The sequence below is a fragment of the Sorghum bicolor genome, chromosome 1 (assembly GCF_000003195.3).
Source record: "Sorghum bicolor cultivar BTx623 chromosome 1, Sorghum_bicolor_NCBIv3, whole genome shotgun sequence".
NCBI classification, from domain to species: Eukaryota; Viridiplantae; Streptophyta; class Magnoliopsida; order Poales; family Poaceae; genus Sorghum; species Sorghum bicolor.
Genome location: NC_012870.2, coordinates 18,826,848 through 18,843,502, shown reverse-complemented (window position 1 = coordinate 18,843,502; position 16,655 = coordinate 18,826,848). Strand labels below are relative to the sequence as shown.

Sequence of the window (16,655 nt, the reverse complement as noted above, 5' to 3'; positions counted from 1 at the left end):
AATACTGTAGTATCTTCGTTTATATTTGACAAATATTATCCAATCATGAAATAATTAGGTTTAAAGATTCGTCTCGTAAATTATAGGTAAACTGTACAATTAATTATTTTTTATTTATATTAAACGCTTTATGAATTTGCTGTAAGATTTAATGTGACGAAAATCTTGAAAAGTTTTTGACTTCCGCTAGAAACTAATGCAGCCTTACTGTAACTACTGTCACTACTGGAAAACAGGACTTCGCCAAGTGCCTGGCGCACTTGGCGAAGGCCACTTTACACTTGGCGAAGGCTTCGCCGAGTGCCGCACTCGGCGAAGAGCACTTGGCGAAGCCGACGGCAAGGGATGGGGATGGATGCCGTCAGGCTTCGCCAAGTGCCTTTCTTCGCCGAGTGCTTGGCACTTGGCGAAGAGGCCATTTCGCCAAGTGCGTTTCTTCGCCGAGTGCTTGGCACTTGGCGAAGCCTTCTTCGCCAAGTGCTGGCTTCGCCAAGAGCCAGGCACTTGGCGAAGCCTTTTTCACCAAGTGCCCGATTTTTGGCACTCGGCGAACTCTGGGGCACTTGACGAAGCCTGGGTTTCCTGTAGTGTGTAGCTGAGTGCCACTGCTCTAGCTGCTAACAGCTCGAGTGCCACTGCTCAGCAGCTGTGCCTGCTCGCCATTAATTGCTGTGTCCAAAAGGCATTGTTTATTTCAGAAGAAATTTTAGTTTTACCTACTATAGGACTTGTTTACTTAAAATTTTTTTTGCAAAATATGAATAGTAGCATTTTCGTTTGTATTTGACAAATATTATCTAATTATGGACTAACTAGGCTCAAAAGATTCGTCTCGTCAATTTCGACCAAACTGTGCAATTAGTTTTTATTTTCATCTATGGCCTTGTTTAGTTCCAAAATATTTTACAAAATCGACACTGTAGCTTTTTCGTTTGTATTTGACAAATATTATCCAATTATGGACTAACTAGACTCAAAAGATTCGTCTCGTTAATTTCGACCAAACTGTGCAATTAGTTTTTATTTTTGTCTATATTTAATACTTCATGCATGTGTCTAAAGATTCGATGTGACGGAGAATCTGAAATTTTTTGCAAAATTTTTTAGGAACTAAACAAGGCCTATATTTAATACTTCATACATACGTCTAAAGATTCGATGTGACGGGGAATCTGAAAAATTTTGCAAAATTTTTAGGGAACTAAACAAGGCCATAGTATTTTCGTTTATATTTATCAATTATTATTCAATTATAAACTAACTAAATTTAAAAGATATATCTCACAAATTATAAATAAAATATGTATTTAGTTATTTATTTAATTTATATTTAATGTTTTATATATGTATCGTAAATTTGATATGATAAGAAATTTTTTAAAAAAAATAGAAACTAAACAAGGCCCTACTTATAGCCTCGCTCTAGTATGGTAGCTACCTACCTAGCTAGCCTAGCTAGCTAGCACAGAAGCAGCAGCTAGCGTGCGTCATGTTGTGTGTGGCCTGTCTTTTTTAGTTTAGTATTTTTTTAAATAGATACTTATATCACTTTTGTTTGTATTGATAAATATTATTTAATCATGGATTACCTAGGTTTAAAAGATCTATCTCGCAAATTACAGACAAATTATATAATTAGTTATTTTTTATCTATATTTGATATATATATCGTAATATTCGAGGTGACGAGAAATCTGAAACTAAAAAAGGCCAAAGAGAGAAGAATGGTCACGAATTATCAGGCCGAAGAGAGAAGAATGGCCAGGGGTTGTCAGGACCTGCAAGTGCGGCTCATGTGCCTTCGCAAGCTGCAACCTCATCGGACGGCCGCCGCGACATGGACAGGAGGTAGGAGCGGGTCGAACCGCATAATCCTAAGGTTTGAGAATATCTAATTCACAGATCCTAAGTATTTTTATGGGTTGGATATGGAGCCCAATAGGATGTTTTTTTGGAACGGTTTGCTGAACCTGTGGATCGAACCGCACCACCCCCATTTTGAGCTGGTCGGCGCGCAAAGTGCGCGCTTTCTAGCTCAGCCAGTCAGCCTCCTGCTCCACGAGTGAGTAGGACAGAAAACAACAGCCGGCGCGATCGAGTTGCATGGTTTAATTTGTCTTGGTCCTGAGCTGCCTCCTCGTCGTCGCAAGTCTTCCTCCCACTACGCCACTACTTCATTGGCACTACTAGTAATACTGCTGTAGTTCTTGCACTCAACTAGTTGATGCGCACCCTGAAGCTCAGGTCCGGAGTGGAGTTGCCGCGACATGGTCGACACGTTTCGCGCCCTCTGCCCTCTCGTGCCCGTACCGCCGTACGTGTTCGGCCCTTCGCTGCTCCCGGCCGTTTCCACCGCACCCGGCCTTGCTTGCATGCTACGCAGCCCGGGGCGCGGCCCAGGTGAGCCTCCCCGACGGCCGACGCCCAGCGCGTCCAGCCCAGCCCAGTCAGTGCCCGCAGGCCGCATCCTGGCGACTCTCGTGCCGCCGCGACACGGAACAAAACCGGAAGAAACTTCAAAATTGGGTAACCATACATAGTTATGAGCGGTTTTGAAAACAGTTTTATTTTTTATTTTTATTTATTTTGGCTGAATATTTATAAAATTATAGTAAACCACATAAAATTCACAAAATAGTAAATCTGATTTTATTGCACTCTAGATAAGTAGACATACACAGTGAACATATAATATAGTATGCTTTAGTACAAAGTTTTTGTTGTAGCTCTAAATCTGTGTTTTCTATAATTAATTAGAATAATTCATAGCTATAATTTGTATAGTCTAATTGTGGTGATTTTTTTATGTTGGGCTAATTATTATATGTGTTAAACTGTGGTAAAATTTTCATACTCATTAGATCATGTACAACTTAGTTATAGATTTATTAAGATTTAACAAGCATAAACCTAAATAAATCTATAACTAAGTAATACATGATCCAATGAGTATAATTTTTTTACTACAACTCAAGCATAAAATAATTAGCCCACCATATAAATTTTATCACAATTGGACTGTAGAAACTTTAGCTATAATTAGTCTAATTAATTACATAAAAGCATAGATCTAAAGCTGCATCAAAAAAATTTGTACTAAAACATACTATATTATATATTCAATGTGTAGATCTACTCATCTAAAGTCCAACGAAATTGACTTTTCTATTTTATGATTTTTATATGACTTACTGTGATTTTTCAAAAGTTTAGCCAAAATAAATAAAAATAAAAAGACAAAACCGCTTTTAAAACCAGGTCAGAGAGATGTAATGTGTATGGTTTTAAAAAATGAGGGATGTATTTTATGCAGTTTTAGAGTTTAGGAACAAAAATCAGACTTTCGTGAAAATTGAGGGACGTAAAGTGGATTTTTTGCAACAAAACCCGCCCATCCACCAACAACTCACACGCTCCAGAACCGTCAGGTACTCGCTGGACCCTGGTCGCGGCGACGGAAGAAGGCAACAGCGACCGACCCCGTCCGTCCGTGCCAGGAGAGAGGGAAAAAAATATCAAAGCCTGCCGATTACCGAAAAGTATCCTATCCATCCCCATCCCACGAGGGGGGACCGGCGACGACGGGGGGGAAATCCAAGCCACCAGGCTCCCATTGGCCGGACCGGTGCCAGGTCGGCGCCCCGTGGCGAACCCGACCCCCCACCCTATCGCGTTATCGGCACCACCGCCTCCGGCACCAATAAACTCCCCGCCGCGCGCTTCGCTTGAGGAAGAAAAACCCAGCCAAATCCTCAGTCCTCACTCAGGCTGCTCTCTCTCAGCTCGTGCTCTCTCGATTTCTCCGCTCGACATGGCGCTCCAGGCGGCGACGTCCTTCCTCCCCTCCGCCCTCTCCGCGCGCAAGGAGGTGAGCGAGAGCGGCAGTTGGTTCTCTGCGTTTTCCAGCGAGCATTCCTGCCTTTCTGGCTGCTGCTTTCTATTGGATGGATTCGCGCTCAGCTTCGGCGTCTAAGCGATTGTTGAGTGTTTTCGGTAGTAATTGTTGTGGTTGCAATGTTGGTGCTGTGTGTGCAGGGGTCGGTCAAGGACTCGGCGTTCTTGGGTGTTCGTCTCGCGGATGGCCTCAAGCTGGAGACCACTGCTCTCGGCCTACGCACCAAGGTATGGAACTATGGATTTTGGAACTAAGGCTACTGCTTGTTTACCTTTCATCGTCTTCTGTTGCTGCGTGCCCGGTTGGCAATTGCCACAACTCCAATTGTAATCTATCTCACCATTCCCATTGTTAGGCCTTAGGGAGCTTGCAGTTGCAGGTGTCAATTTTCAGGGTCGACTTAGGTGTAGTAGACCTGTGGCAGTAGAGTTTCAGTAATGGATAGTTAGGGGGTGTAGTCTTTATCTACTGAAGCGTTGGACAGTTGGACATCATTTGGCTGGCTAGAATTTGTCAGTCTTGAGTGTCTCCAAGTTCAATGTCTTACGGACTTCCTGTTTTCTGAGTACAAGGCTTTATTAAAGCAATGGAAAGTCTGACTGAATAGTTAAGATGGCATTTTCTTTCCACCAACATATGCATAACTCGTAATTGCTACTCCTAATACTAAGCAATGGAGTACTTTGCAGTAGATCTGTAGATGACTATGTTACTGCACCAGCTCTGTTGTCAACGGGACATTGTAACACCGTTATCTTCACACTTCAGCTAAAAGTTGAATTTCTTTTTGAAGGGAAAGCTAAAAAGTTGAATTTACCATAGGTTGTGCCATGGCCGATGACTACCAGTGTTATAGGCGATCGGGCGTTCTAGGATAGTCGCTTTTACTATTTCGGCTCAAAACCAGAATTCAGAAGTGTCGTTTAATTTTCACTGGGTTTTAAACGATGTCAGCCTGGCCAGATGTTGCTTCGGAACTGCAAATCTTGCCATCTTGCTAGCCATTCTAGTTTTCTACAATGCTTGTCACTGGCTCCCCGTAGGATGACTGTAACTGAAAATGCGCATCCAAAACCTGCAGAGGGTGAGCACGTCGGTGGCCATCCGCGCGCAGACGGCAGCGGTGTCCTCCCCATCAGTGACCCCCGCGTCGCCGTCAGGCAAGAAGACCCTCCGCAAGGGCACGGCGGTCATCACCGGCGCGTCGTCCGGTCTCGGCCTGGCCACGGCGAAGGCCCTGGCGGAGACAGGCAAGTGGCACGTCATCATGGCCTGCCGCGACTTCCTCAAGGCGTCGCGCGCGGCCAAGGCGGCCGGCATGGACAAGGACAGCTTCACCATCGTGCACCTGGACCTCGCCTCTCTCGACAGCGTCCGCCAGTTCGTCAAGAACGTGCGCCAGCTGGAGATGCCCATCGACGTCGTGGTCTGCAACGCCGCCGTGTACCAGCCCACCGCCAAGGACCCGTCCTACACCGCCGACGGCTTCGAGATGAGCGTCGGCGTCAACCACCTCGGCCACTTCCTCCTCGCCCGCGAGCTCCTCAGCGACCTCCAGTCCTCCGACTACCCCTCCAAGCGCCTCATCATCGTCGGCTCCATCACCGGTATGCCTGCCACCGTGTGCCATGCTCTCGCTGTATCCTTTTGGATGCCTGTAACAGTGTCACTGAACTGATCTGTGGCTGATCGAGCGAGCAGGGAACACGAACACGCTGGCGGGGAACGTGCCGCCGAAGGCGAACCTGGGTGACCTGCGCGGCCTCGCCGGCGGCCTCAACGGCATTGGCAGCTCGGTGATGATCGACGGCGGGGAGTTCGACGGCGCCAAGGCGTACAAGGACAGCAAGGTGTGCAACATGCTGACGATGCAGGAGTTCCACCGCCGGTACCACGAGGAGACGGGCGTCACCTTCGCGTCGCTCTACCCGGGCTGCATCGCCACCACGGGCCTGTTCCGCGAGCACATCCCGCTGTTCCGGCTGCTCTTCCCGCCGTTCCAGAAGTACATCACCAAGGGGTACGTCTCCGAGGAGGAGGCCGGGAAGCGGCTGGCGCAGGTGGTGAGCGACCCCAGCCTGACCAAGTCCGGCGTGTACTGGAGCTGGAACAAGAACTCGGCGTCCTTCGAGAACCAGCTCTCCGAGGAGGCCAGCGACTCCGACAAGGCCAAGAAGCTGTGGGAGATCAGCGAGAAGCTCGTCGGCTTGGCGTGACGGCCTGATCGATGCCCACCGTGGCCGGCGCCGGCAGCCGGTGACAGTTTTTTCCTAGGGCATGTTCGTAGTTGGTCTCAGCCGACGTGTGGTGCACCCGTGTCAGAGTGCCAAGACAGAAAGTGTACACGTGTAAAATATGTGCTACTGCGCCGTGATGGTTTTTGCAGTGGCCGAGGCTGTATGTAACTCTAGCCTTTTGCTTTGCTTTGGTAATTTTAATTTACTGGTAATAAGAGGACGACAAATGCCTTTCGAGCTTCTTTGTCAGCATTCAGCAAATTCAGATTTTTCTTGAGGACATGCTGGGACATGATACTTCTTTCTGTCCATATGAGTTCTCCAATGATTTTTGTATCCAGCTAGTCAAATGTTCCCAGGTCCCAGCACACACAGGCACACCTTCAATCCATTTTCATTGTACATGAAAGTAAATTAATTCATTGCATGCACAGGAGAAATAACTGTGTACAACAGCATTTTCCATTTTAAGTGTTTGGCAGAATTCAACTAGTTCCTCTTTTCAAATTATATATTTTTTAGAATTGCACGATACAACGCAGTTGTCCAAACGCTAACCCTATCTCAAATTTTTTTAGCACATTTTTTTTAGCAAAAGATTTCATATATTGGGTATTTTTCTATGCTTATTTTATGAATCTTTGCCTTTGAACACTTTGAATCAATATTGAATTATCAATCTTAGTTATATCTATTAGATCTTGTTTAGTTCTCAAAATATTTTGCAAAATTTCTCAGATTTCCCATCACATATAATCTTGCGGCACATGTATATATGAAGCACTAGATATAGATAAACTAATTACACAGTCTACCTGTAATTTGCGAGACGAATCTTTTAAGCCTAGTTAGTCCATGATCGGACAATATTTGTCAGATACAAACAGAAATGCTACTATTCCTATTTTGCAAAAAAAATTGGAACTAAACAAGGCCTTAGTGTACTGGATTGGATTGAGTGAGAAAAAAATTTTAGCATGTATTATTTAGCCCCCCTATTGGTCCATTTCTAGATCCGCCACTGTCTCTATGAGCATCTCTGAAGAACCCTATCTCTAAGCATCTTTGAAGGATTGAGCCGGAAGATCTTGAGATTCACGAAGTCACCATAAGTGTCTCGTTGTCGACGGGGACATCGCCTACCACTGAAAACATAGCGCGATAAATCCTGGATTAAATCCAAAAAAAATATGAGCACCCGTGCCAAGTAGAGGACTTAACCCGGGTAGACGAGTTCCACCACAAGTCAAAAAAAAGAACCGAACCAACTGATCTACGATCAGTTCGCTTTTGAAATTATACATTGTTGGATGAAAGTTTCAAGTCACACAAACATCGCAAGTCGAACACAAAAAGGAGATTGTATTCATATTCTGAGTTCTTACTGTACATGTCATTGGGGGTATTTATAGGGCCCCAACCTTCGCATGTCATACTTAAATGATCAATTTGTCCTCGACACAAATGATTACAATTATATTTACAAACAAGGGTAAAGTGGTCATTTTCTACATCTAAGTCTTTAACTCTTCAGCTTCGCTCATCAAATCTCGGAGTTGCTTTTCCAAACTTGACTTAGTCGAAATTCAATCAACTCACGAAGACTACTTTTGATCTTCAACTGGTCTTGCTTTATCTGCTAACTTTTAAGAGATGAAGATGAAATATTGAGCGAAGCTGAAGTGTTATTGGCGAAGTCAAACTTTTATCTTCGTCATGTTGTCTTTCTTGTTGGCAAACTTTATGATAGAAATTAGAAAGTTAGCTTTGAAGTTTCTATCTCCAAAGTTTGGGAATACTTTCTATAACTAAGTTTAATTTCCAACATACATAGTTATGACTTTTCGAACTTTTACTATGTATCTAAACATAATATATATATATATTTAAATGCATAAAAAAACTATGTGTGCAATGAAACAACAAAAAAGGGTCCCTGATTCCTGTGTACCTCATAGTACCTAAGAAGCAAAACCTCAAACCAACAAAAGGGTCAGGGCATGTACAATGAGTCTTCAGAAGTTAATATGGGCAATAATGTTAATGTTGTATTAATCATATATTGAATTAAATTACAACCTAGACAGAAATTTTTTTATCGTGGGCACTAAAATATGTTGTGGCAAATATCCTAACTTTAGTTTTTCAAATTATCATGTGTTGGTTAAGTTAGATATCAAATTTCAATGACTTATTTTGAGAATCCATAAAATATGTAACTTTAGTACTCCCTCCTTACCAATTTATAGTTCGTTCCGACAGGTTTAGCAAAGATTCAGGTAAGCTGCACATTGCCACTTTTACCCTTCTGCCAACGAATTAAAAGAGATGCAACTTGTTGTCACGTGGATGCCAGCAAAGCGAGAATGGTCAACTGCGTCCACCCTTGGCTTGCGGCATGCGCCCTTCTCTGCTCACGTTTGACGAGCAAGATGCCAGTGATTTTGGGGGAAGACTCGATCTGTATCTAGGCAGAGGGAGCTAGGCGCGGGCGAGGAGCGCACTGAATGGAGGGTAGTTTTGGAATAGACAGACACAAGCTGACTACTGATTGGGTACGACGACTTATAATTTGGAAAAAATAAACGAGCCCAGAACGAACTATAAATTGGTACGGAGAGAGTATCTTATTAAATTTGGTATGTGTTGGTCATCAACGTGTTTAAATTTTCACATGTTAGCACTCGTCGAGAGTTGCACTGATATATACAGATAATTGAAAGATTTACATTGATATATGCAGATAACTTGGAGAAAATTTATTCTAATTAGATTAAATGAAAATTTGCTTAATATTCTAGTTTATGATTTAATTGGTTACACCATTGACTGATTCATAATATAGTAATAATTTATAATTTAAATAAAACTAATAGTTCAGTAATAGAAATATTTATTTACTAAGGGTTAGAGTTTCAAACACAATACTCTATTTGTTTTTATCTTTATCATATATTAAAAAGTATAAGAAAAAGCATAATACTTTATTAGAAGTGAAAAAGCAAAATAAAATCATGGAAGAGGCAATCATGGACATCCCATGCATGAGTCCAGTCTGTGTTTTGTCTTTATTTGTTTAGAAAAGTCTAAATACCATGATTAGTATCTTCTTGAATTATATTATTATTTCTATTTTTTGTTTGAGTTAGTCACATACTTCCTCCATTTATTTATCTCCTTCATCTAATCAAAATATTCTTATTCAAAAATCTTCTTCATATTAGCTTAGGATTTACTTGTATTTATTGTCACTTTGTTGCTGAAAGGTCAATACAGCTAGAGGGGATGAATAGCCTATTAAAAGTTCTACAAAGCACTAAAGCAAAAGATTAGTATAACAAATGGTGTAATGCAATTTTGCTCTAGCTCTACAAGGGTTGCAAGCCACTTATCTAATTGCTAAAGCTCAAATGTGCTAACCACCAAGTGTATCACCTTATGCATGTGTGTTAGCATATTTTTCACAAAATACTTTCAAGGGTTAAGTTAGCAAGCTAGGTTCTAAATGCATGCACATGAATAATAACACCTAGTGGCACTCAGTAGACCTCTTTATAGTACGCCTATTTATCCTAAATGTGATCAACAAAACCAAAATCCTATTTATACCTTAGCCTTGATTTCTATAGGATTTTGTTTCTTTCTCCTTTTTTTCTTTCTAAATTGAGCACTTGATCGCCTTGTGGTCATCACCACCATCATCATGATCATCTCTTGCTCGACCACTTGGTATGTAACAACCTTATCTAACCTATACACATTTAGCATAGAAGTTAGTACTTTGGGTTTCATCAAGTATCAAACCCAAACTAGAGCTTTCAGCTGCTCATTGGCTACCACTTGCCTGGATTTATTCACTACTACAGAACAGGGCTGAAAGGTCCAAATGGCTAGAGGAGGGTGAATAGTCTATTTAAATTTTCTACAAACTCAACTAGATAAGTTGATTAATAAAACAAATAGCGAAGCTATTCTAGCACTAGCTCAACTAAACTTTGCAAACCACCTAAAGTCTAGTACAAGGCTAAACACTAAGTCACAGCAACAAAGCACAACTAACTAACTACACTCCTAAACAAGAAGTAAACTACACAAGAAGCAAGGTATGCAATTAAGTAAGGAGTGAAGAGTGATTGTTATACCAACGTTGTAGAGTAGATATATAACCAATCAATCAATCACAATCACAAGAGAATCCTCGGCAAGAGATGACACAAGATTTTTTACCGAGGTTCACTTGCTTCCCGGTAAGCTAGTCCTCGTTGTGGTGATACACCCACCTGATGAATCACGAGCTAATTGGCAATCCAAAGCCAAACCCTCAGCGGGTGCCGCACACACACTCACAAGATGGGGATCCTCCAAGCCACAAGCAATCCACTAGAGTAGCCAATTGCGATCTCCCGTGGGGAAGGCTCAAGAACCCCTCACAAATCACTTGGCGAGGCTCGAAACAATCTCCAATCACGAGCTAATCACCTCCACTACTCCAAGCCGTTTAGGGCATCGGGAAACACCCAAGAGTAACAAGAAATCCACAGCAAACTCAAGGATCAAGTGCCACGAGATGCAACTCTCAATGCAATGCACTTGAATCTCACTCAATCTTACTAGAATCAGCAATTAAGCAAGGAGATGAGTGGAGGGAGTGTTCTCTAGCTCAATGTATGTCTCAAGTAATCAAATGTGCAAGAGAGAGCCCCCCAAAGCTGGCCACCTCCTATTTATAAGCCTCCTCAACAAATAGAGCCGTTGGCTCTATTACTAGGCAAGACTCGGGGGCACCGGACTCGCTTCAGCGAACCACCGGACGTTGCAGTCCTGTGTCCGGTGCATGGATAGCTGCCACGCATCAACGATTTGAATCTCGCACGTTGAACTCCAACGGTCACCTGCGGACCACCAGACGCGATCAAGTGAGCATCGGACGCGTCCTGTGTTCACCGGTCACATATGTAGAGTGGTTTGCAAAACGCTCACACATCGGACGCTGAGTACCGGACCCACTCCGGTGCGTCTGGTGCCCTATTAGAAAACCTCGCAGACTAGCTCGCTGACCCCAACAAGCACCGGACGCTTGAACTGCAGACCCTCTACGTCCGGTGCGCTCTGCTCACTGAGCCAGACACCGACAGTATACCAGACGCTAAATGCCAGCGTCCGGTGCCTCCACGCACAGCGTCTGGTGAGTGTTTCTGAGTGAGGAACACTCCCGTGACTTCTTTAAATTTCTCGCCGACGCAATAGAAAACATATCCAAACCTCTCTCTACCCTAACCACCACGAAAATGCATGTGTGTTAGCTTTTCACAAACATTTTTATCAAAGGAGTTAGGTTAGCACTTTACTAGATCCTAATGCATATGCTCAAGATATGAACCTAGTAGCACTTGATTTGAGAGATGACCGTGATTTTCCCTCTTGATAGTCAGCTATCTATCCTAAATCAGGTCAAACACTTCTCTACTCAACTTAGACCGGCAAAAGCAAAACCCTATATTTATACTTTTGCCTTGTTCACTTTACTCCTTGTTTATCACCATGATCTCTACTTCATGCTTCATCTCTTTGTAATCATGTGGCCACCTTTCCATGCCACCTTGCACCTTTATCACATGTGTTGCTATGTCTAACTCAAATCACTTAAACACAAAGCATTAGCAACTTGGTGTCATTAATTACCAAAACCAAACTTGGACTTTTAAGGGCTTTGGACGATGCACGAAATCTACAATTGTATTGGCTTTCTTGCGCTCTGGGGTTAAAAAAACCTTTAGTTTCGGCCCATAACACGAGCTGAGACTAAAGGATCCTGCCCAACGGCTGCCTAATGGCTACCTGGCAGAGCTGTCGGGGTAGGGACCCTTTAGTCTCGGCTCGTGTTAGGGCCGGGACTAAAGTGGTCCCTTTAGTCCGGGGCAAGCCACCAGCCGGGACTAAAGATGTAGCCCCGGTTGGTGGCTTGCCCTAAGACTAAAAGGATGTAGCCCCTGTTCTTTCTTCAGCCCGGGACTAAAGATGTAGCCCCTGTTCTTTCTTCAGCCCGGGACTAAAAGCCCACGCTATAAATCACGATCACTTCTTTCTGGTCGATACTGAGCCCATTCAAATTTCAGTGAGCTGTTTTTGCTTGTTCTTGCTCTTGCCATTGCTAGTTTTTACTTGTTCTTCATCTCCGACGCCTATTGGTGATCATCTTCGACGTCGCCATCGTTTCCCTCGATCTAGGGGTAACTAACTTCATCCTCCCTTGTCATTGTCATGTTATTTTGGTCTTTGTGATATCACCGCCATTTTTATGAGCTCAAATTCAATGGTTATAGTTTGAATCGACGTCATCGATGCCTATTGGTGATCTTCTTCGACTTCACCATCGACTTTTTGTGTTTATAGGTAACTAGCTTCATCCTCCATCGTAAAAAAGTCTCAAATAATTAATTATCACATAATATCTTTACAACTCACTATCAAGTAGGCATAACAGTGAACCACTTTTTGACATGTCATTACAATCCTTTTAATAATCATCTCACATATCCTCAATTCTAACGACATTGGTATTGTTGATGTTGAGCAACAGGAACAGCTTACTGATGTTGCCATGCAGCGCCAGCAGGAGAAACAACAAGCTCCTTTGCAGCGTCACTGTGATGGCCTTGAGGTAGGCGACAGAGGAGACCTCGTGGGTGTGCTTGTTCATGATGTGCTCGTACAGACCCACGTTCATGCCGCGGTAGCTACAGCCATCGTCGATGCCTCTAATCTACGACTCATGTCTATGAATAGCTTTCACTGGATACTCATAGCCATCGATTTTGATGAAAATAAGGTTTTAATTTATGACTCAATGCGGAAACCGCAAGAAGATTATCAAGATATGATAGACATCATCCAAGGGTATATTCGATCCATTGCATAGTAGACTAAGAAGCTTGTATACTTAACGATATCCGACTCTTATTTCTTATCATTGGTTTAGGGTCTGGGAGGTCTTCATTGCCCGAGAACATATGACTAAATGTAGAGCACCACTAAAAGTAATACATCTACCAGTAAGTTTATTAACCTTTGTCAATATACCTATATATTTATTATATCGATCATATGCCATATATCCTAGCCGTCTTTTTAACGAGATGAATCTTTTCATCCTATAGTGGATTTTGAAACAAGAACCGGGCAACAACTTATGTGGATACTACGTTTGCGAGTATATAATAGTTCAATCAAATAGAATTTCTGAAGAATAACTCAGAGTATGTAACAACATATGTCTCTTTTCATTTTCTCTTGAATTACTATATTATTGATAATCTATATATAACTAATATCTTATTTTTTATTCAAATTGAAGACTGAATGGTTGAAGCAAAAACTCATGCAACATGAACAATTCCAAGCAATACAAGAGGCACTAGCAGGATTTCTTCGGAAACAAGTCATAAGTCCAAGCGGCGAGTTCCACTATAATCCTAACAATGATGATCATTTGTATGCCGTGTAGATCTTTGGATGATGGAGTTCAAAATGTAATAGGTTTAGAGTACTAACTTTGGAGTACAACTTGTGATAGATTTGGAGAACAACTTCTATATATATAGCTTGTAATTTTATGTGCATAAAATTATATATGTATATATGTAGGTTCTATAATTTAATTATATATGCATGAAATAAGCTTATTGTCATATGCTGCTAGTATATATAATATATATTATATATATTAGCAACAAAGAATACATATTGAAAAACCTATTGTATAAATAAACAAAACTAAAAAACAGAACTGAAAAAAAAAAGAAAAAAGAAAAAACCAGGAGCCTCTTTAGTCGCGGGCGGTATTACCAGCCGGGACTAAAGGGTGCTGTTACGTGGCACCACTGGTAGCACCCTTTAGTCCCGGTTGGTAATACCGCCCGAGACTAAAGGGGGGCTTTAGCCTGGTGCATGGAGCCGGGACTAAAGGAGGGCCTTTAGTCCCGAAGGCGTAGTCTCGGCTCAGATTCTGGGGCTAAAGCCCCTTTCTGGCCGGGACTAAAACCCCTTTGTGTAGCAGTGATTGCCTCATTGTTGTTTATTGGTTGTTTCTTGCCTGTAACTTCTCGTTTACACTCAATCCGCAATTATTAAATGCAAATTGAGTGTTCTTGCTCTGCTCATTGACCACTGTGTTGAAAGCTAAAATGATGAAGATAAATGAACGGAGGGAGTAGTTTTTTTTATTATAGTCCATTATGCAGAGGAGTCCAAGTTGGACTATGCAACCGAGGGGTTTAAAGAAACTATCATTTAAAAGTTGTGCCCCAGATTTAGGATAAGTAATGAAAAAGCTATATCATATTACATAACTTGATATTGCATGATGGCTACCAAGTGTGGGTAGCTCCCTAAGGCTAAGGTTTCAATCCTAGCCATTGTTGCTGATTTTTTTTGCTCGAGTTTTTGTCATCAAACTGGATTAGACCAAGTTGTTTATGATTTGGACTGATGGTCCAAAAAAATAACCAGGAGCTGTGGAATGGGAGAGTAAAGTGTAGAGTGAGCAAGTGTGAGACAATTAGGTCAAAAGAATGGGCGGAACTACTACTACTAACCCTAAACCCTAAACCCTACTACTATTTCTGTTTCTGTTTGAATATTTATTGCTTGAACATAGAAACAGAAAAAAAATCATGAGAAATCTAAACATGAGTTTGTAAAAAAAGAGAGAAACTGACTAGAGAGGAAACATTATAGGAAAGAGAGGATAAAGACATATAAATAATAAATAAGAGAGAACATGTGCTCTCTCCTTTAATTATATGGGACTAGGGACCTGTCAGTAAATAGTAAAAAAAGAACATGCTCCTGAAAGGAAAAGAAATTGAAATGTATATAAATAGATATCTGGAGTAGACTCTGTTACGTATACATTCATGCCTCGGGAGGGAAAAAGAAGATGACCGGACCAAAAATTAGGGGATGAGAAATTTTACCTTTTTATTATTAGATATAGATATAGATATAGATATAGATATAGGTTAATACCCGTACGTTGTTACGGGTTTTAAAATCCACATACTCTATGTTTCTTCATTTTTATTTTATTTTTTCTGTCTATATTTTTCCTTTTTTATTTCTTTTCAGTTTTCGTTTTTTGATTTTATTTTATTTCCTGTTCTTTCCTTATTCTTTTCTTTTCATGTTTTAATTTTACCTTTTATTTTCTTTTTCTTATGGTTTTAGTTTCATTGTTCTTCCTTGCTTCTATTTGTTTTTCTTTTTTTTTTAGGTTTTCTACATTTCTTCATTCTTATTTTATATTTAAATTCCTTTTAATCTTCTTTTTATCCTTATTTAAATTATTTATTTATTTTATTTGCTCTATGCACTTTTTATCATTTGTTAATCATGTTTGTTTTTATATTTTCTTCTTAGTAATTTTATTTTTATTTTCTATATATATGCGATGTTTATGTAGTATATATTTAGTGTTTTATGTTGTGTTATGTCATGTTTACGTAGTATACATGTGATGTTTTATGATGTTTCTTATGGTGTTAACTTAGTATACATGTAATCTATAATAGATGTAATGTTCTATAATATATTTAATGATGTTCTATGATGTATTTAGTGTTGTTAATGTTCTATAAATATATTTACGATATTTGAAAAGTAACCCTTTGACATTATTTGAAAATTTTCTCCATTTTGTATACTAAGTTGATGGGATAGCCTATCATGACATAGTAAAAAGAGGAGTTGTGGCTTCACTATAGATGTGGTAGATGAGTCCTCTCCATAATTTTTCGTTGTATAGATATAGATATAGATATAGATATAGATATAGATATAGATATAGATATAGATATAGATATAGATATAGATATAGATATAGATTAATTAACAAGATTTAAAATTCTACTATTTTTTTGGCGGACTATCCACCATCCGATGCTAGTGTGCCCGATGCCGGTGTGCATTGTCAGATTGCGAGATCCGACGGCTATGGGGCTGATTGGTAGCCCTCCTCAGGCCATCTTGAACCTCATCTCAGCACCACTCAGTACATTTGGTCGTGTTTGGATAGCTGTCTTGTATCATTTACCTGTTCCATCTCATTCATTTCTAACCCTCATGACTTCGTCTTTCCAATTTTGGCTTCCCATACGAGCCGGAACGACACAGTGCAGCCATAGTACAGAGGCCCATATGTCATACACTCAAAACTCATATCCATATATACAACAAAAAAGATCCTAACTTATACTAGACTAACAACAAAAACAACCAAACACGACTAGGTGTATAGTTTTAGCATACATCTCACCATCCTAAGGCCTTGTTTAGTTCCCAAAATTTTTCAAGATTCTCCGTCACATCGAATCTTGCGGCACATGCATGAAGCATTAAATATAGACGAAAACAAAAACTAATTACGCAGTTTACCTGTAAATCGCGAGACGAATCTTTTGATCATAGTTAGTCTATGATTGGATAATATTTGCCACAAACAAACGAAAGTGCTACAGTAGCAAAAT

At 40.9% G+C, this 16,655-nt stretch overlaps 1 protein-coding gene and 1 long non-coding RNA gene across 3 annotated transcripts; both read left to right on the top strand.

Moving 5' to 3' along the window:
• Nucleotides 3,709-6,412, top strand: LOC8065810 (protochlorophyllide reductase B, chloroplastic). The gene is made up of 4 exons (XM_002466965.2): nt 3,709-3,868; nt 4,036-4,122; nt 4,977-5,502; nt 5,597-6,412. Exons 1-4 carry the CDS (start codon nt 3,812-3,814, stop codon nt 6,109-6,111), a joined length of 1,185 nt encoding a protein of 394 aa, XP_002467010.1. The 5' UTR covers nt 3,709-3,811; the 3' UTR covers nt 6,112-6,412.
• LOC110431971 lies at nt 11,784-13,759 on the top strand. Of its 2 annotated transcripts, XR_002449430.1 has the most exons (6): nt 11,784-12,362; nt 12,456-12,525; nt 12,713-13,029; nt 13,112-13,184; nt 13,290-13,388; nt 13,487-13,759. It is a non-coding gene; the product is annotated as an uncharacterized LOC110431971 (long non-coding RNA). The 2 variants fall into 2 exon arrangements; XR_002449429.1 differs by having other exon boundaries at nt 12,713-13,184.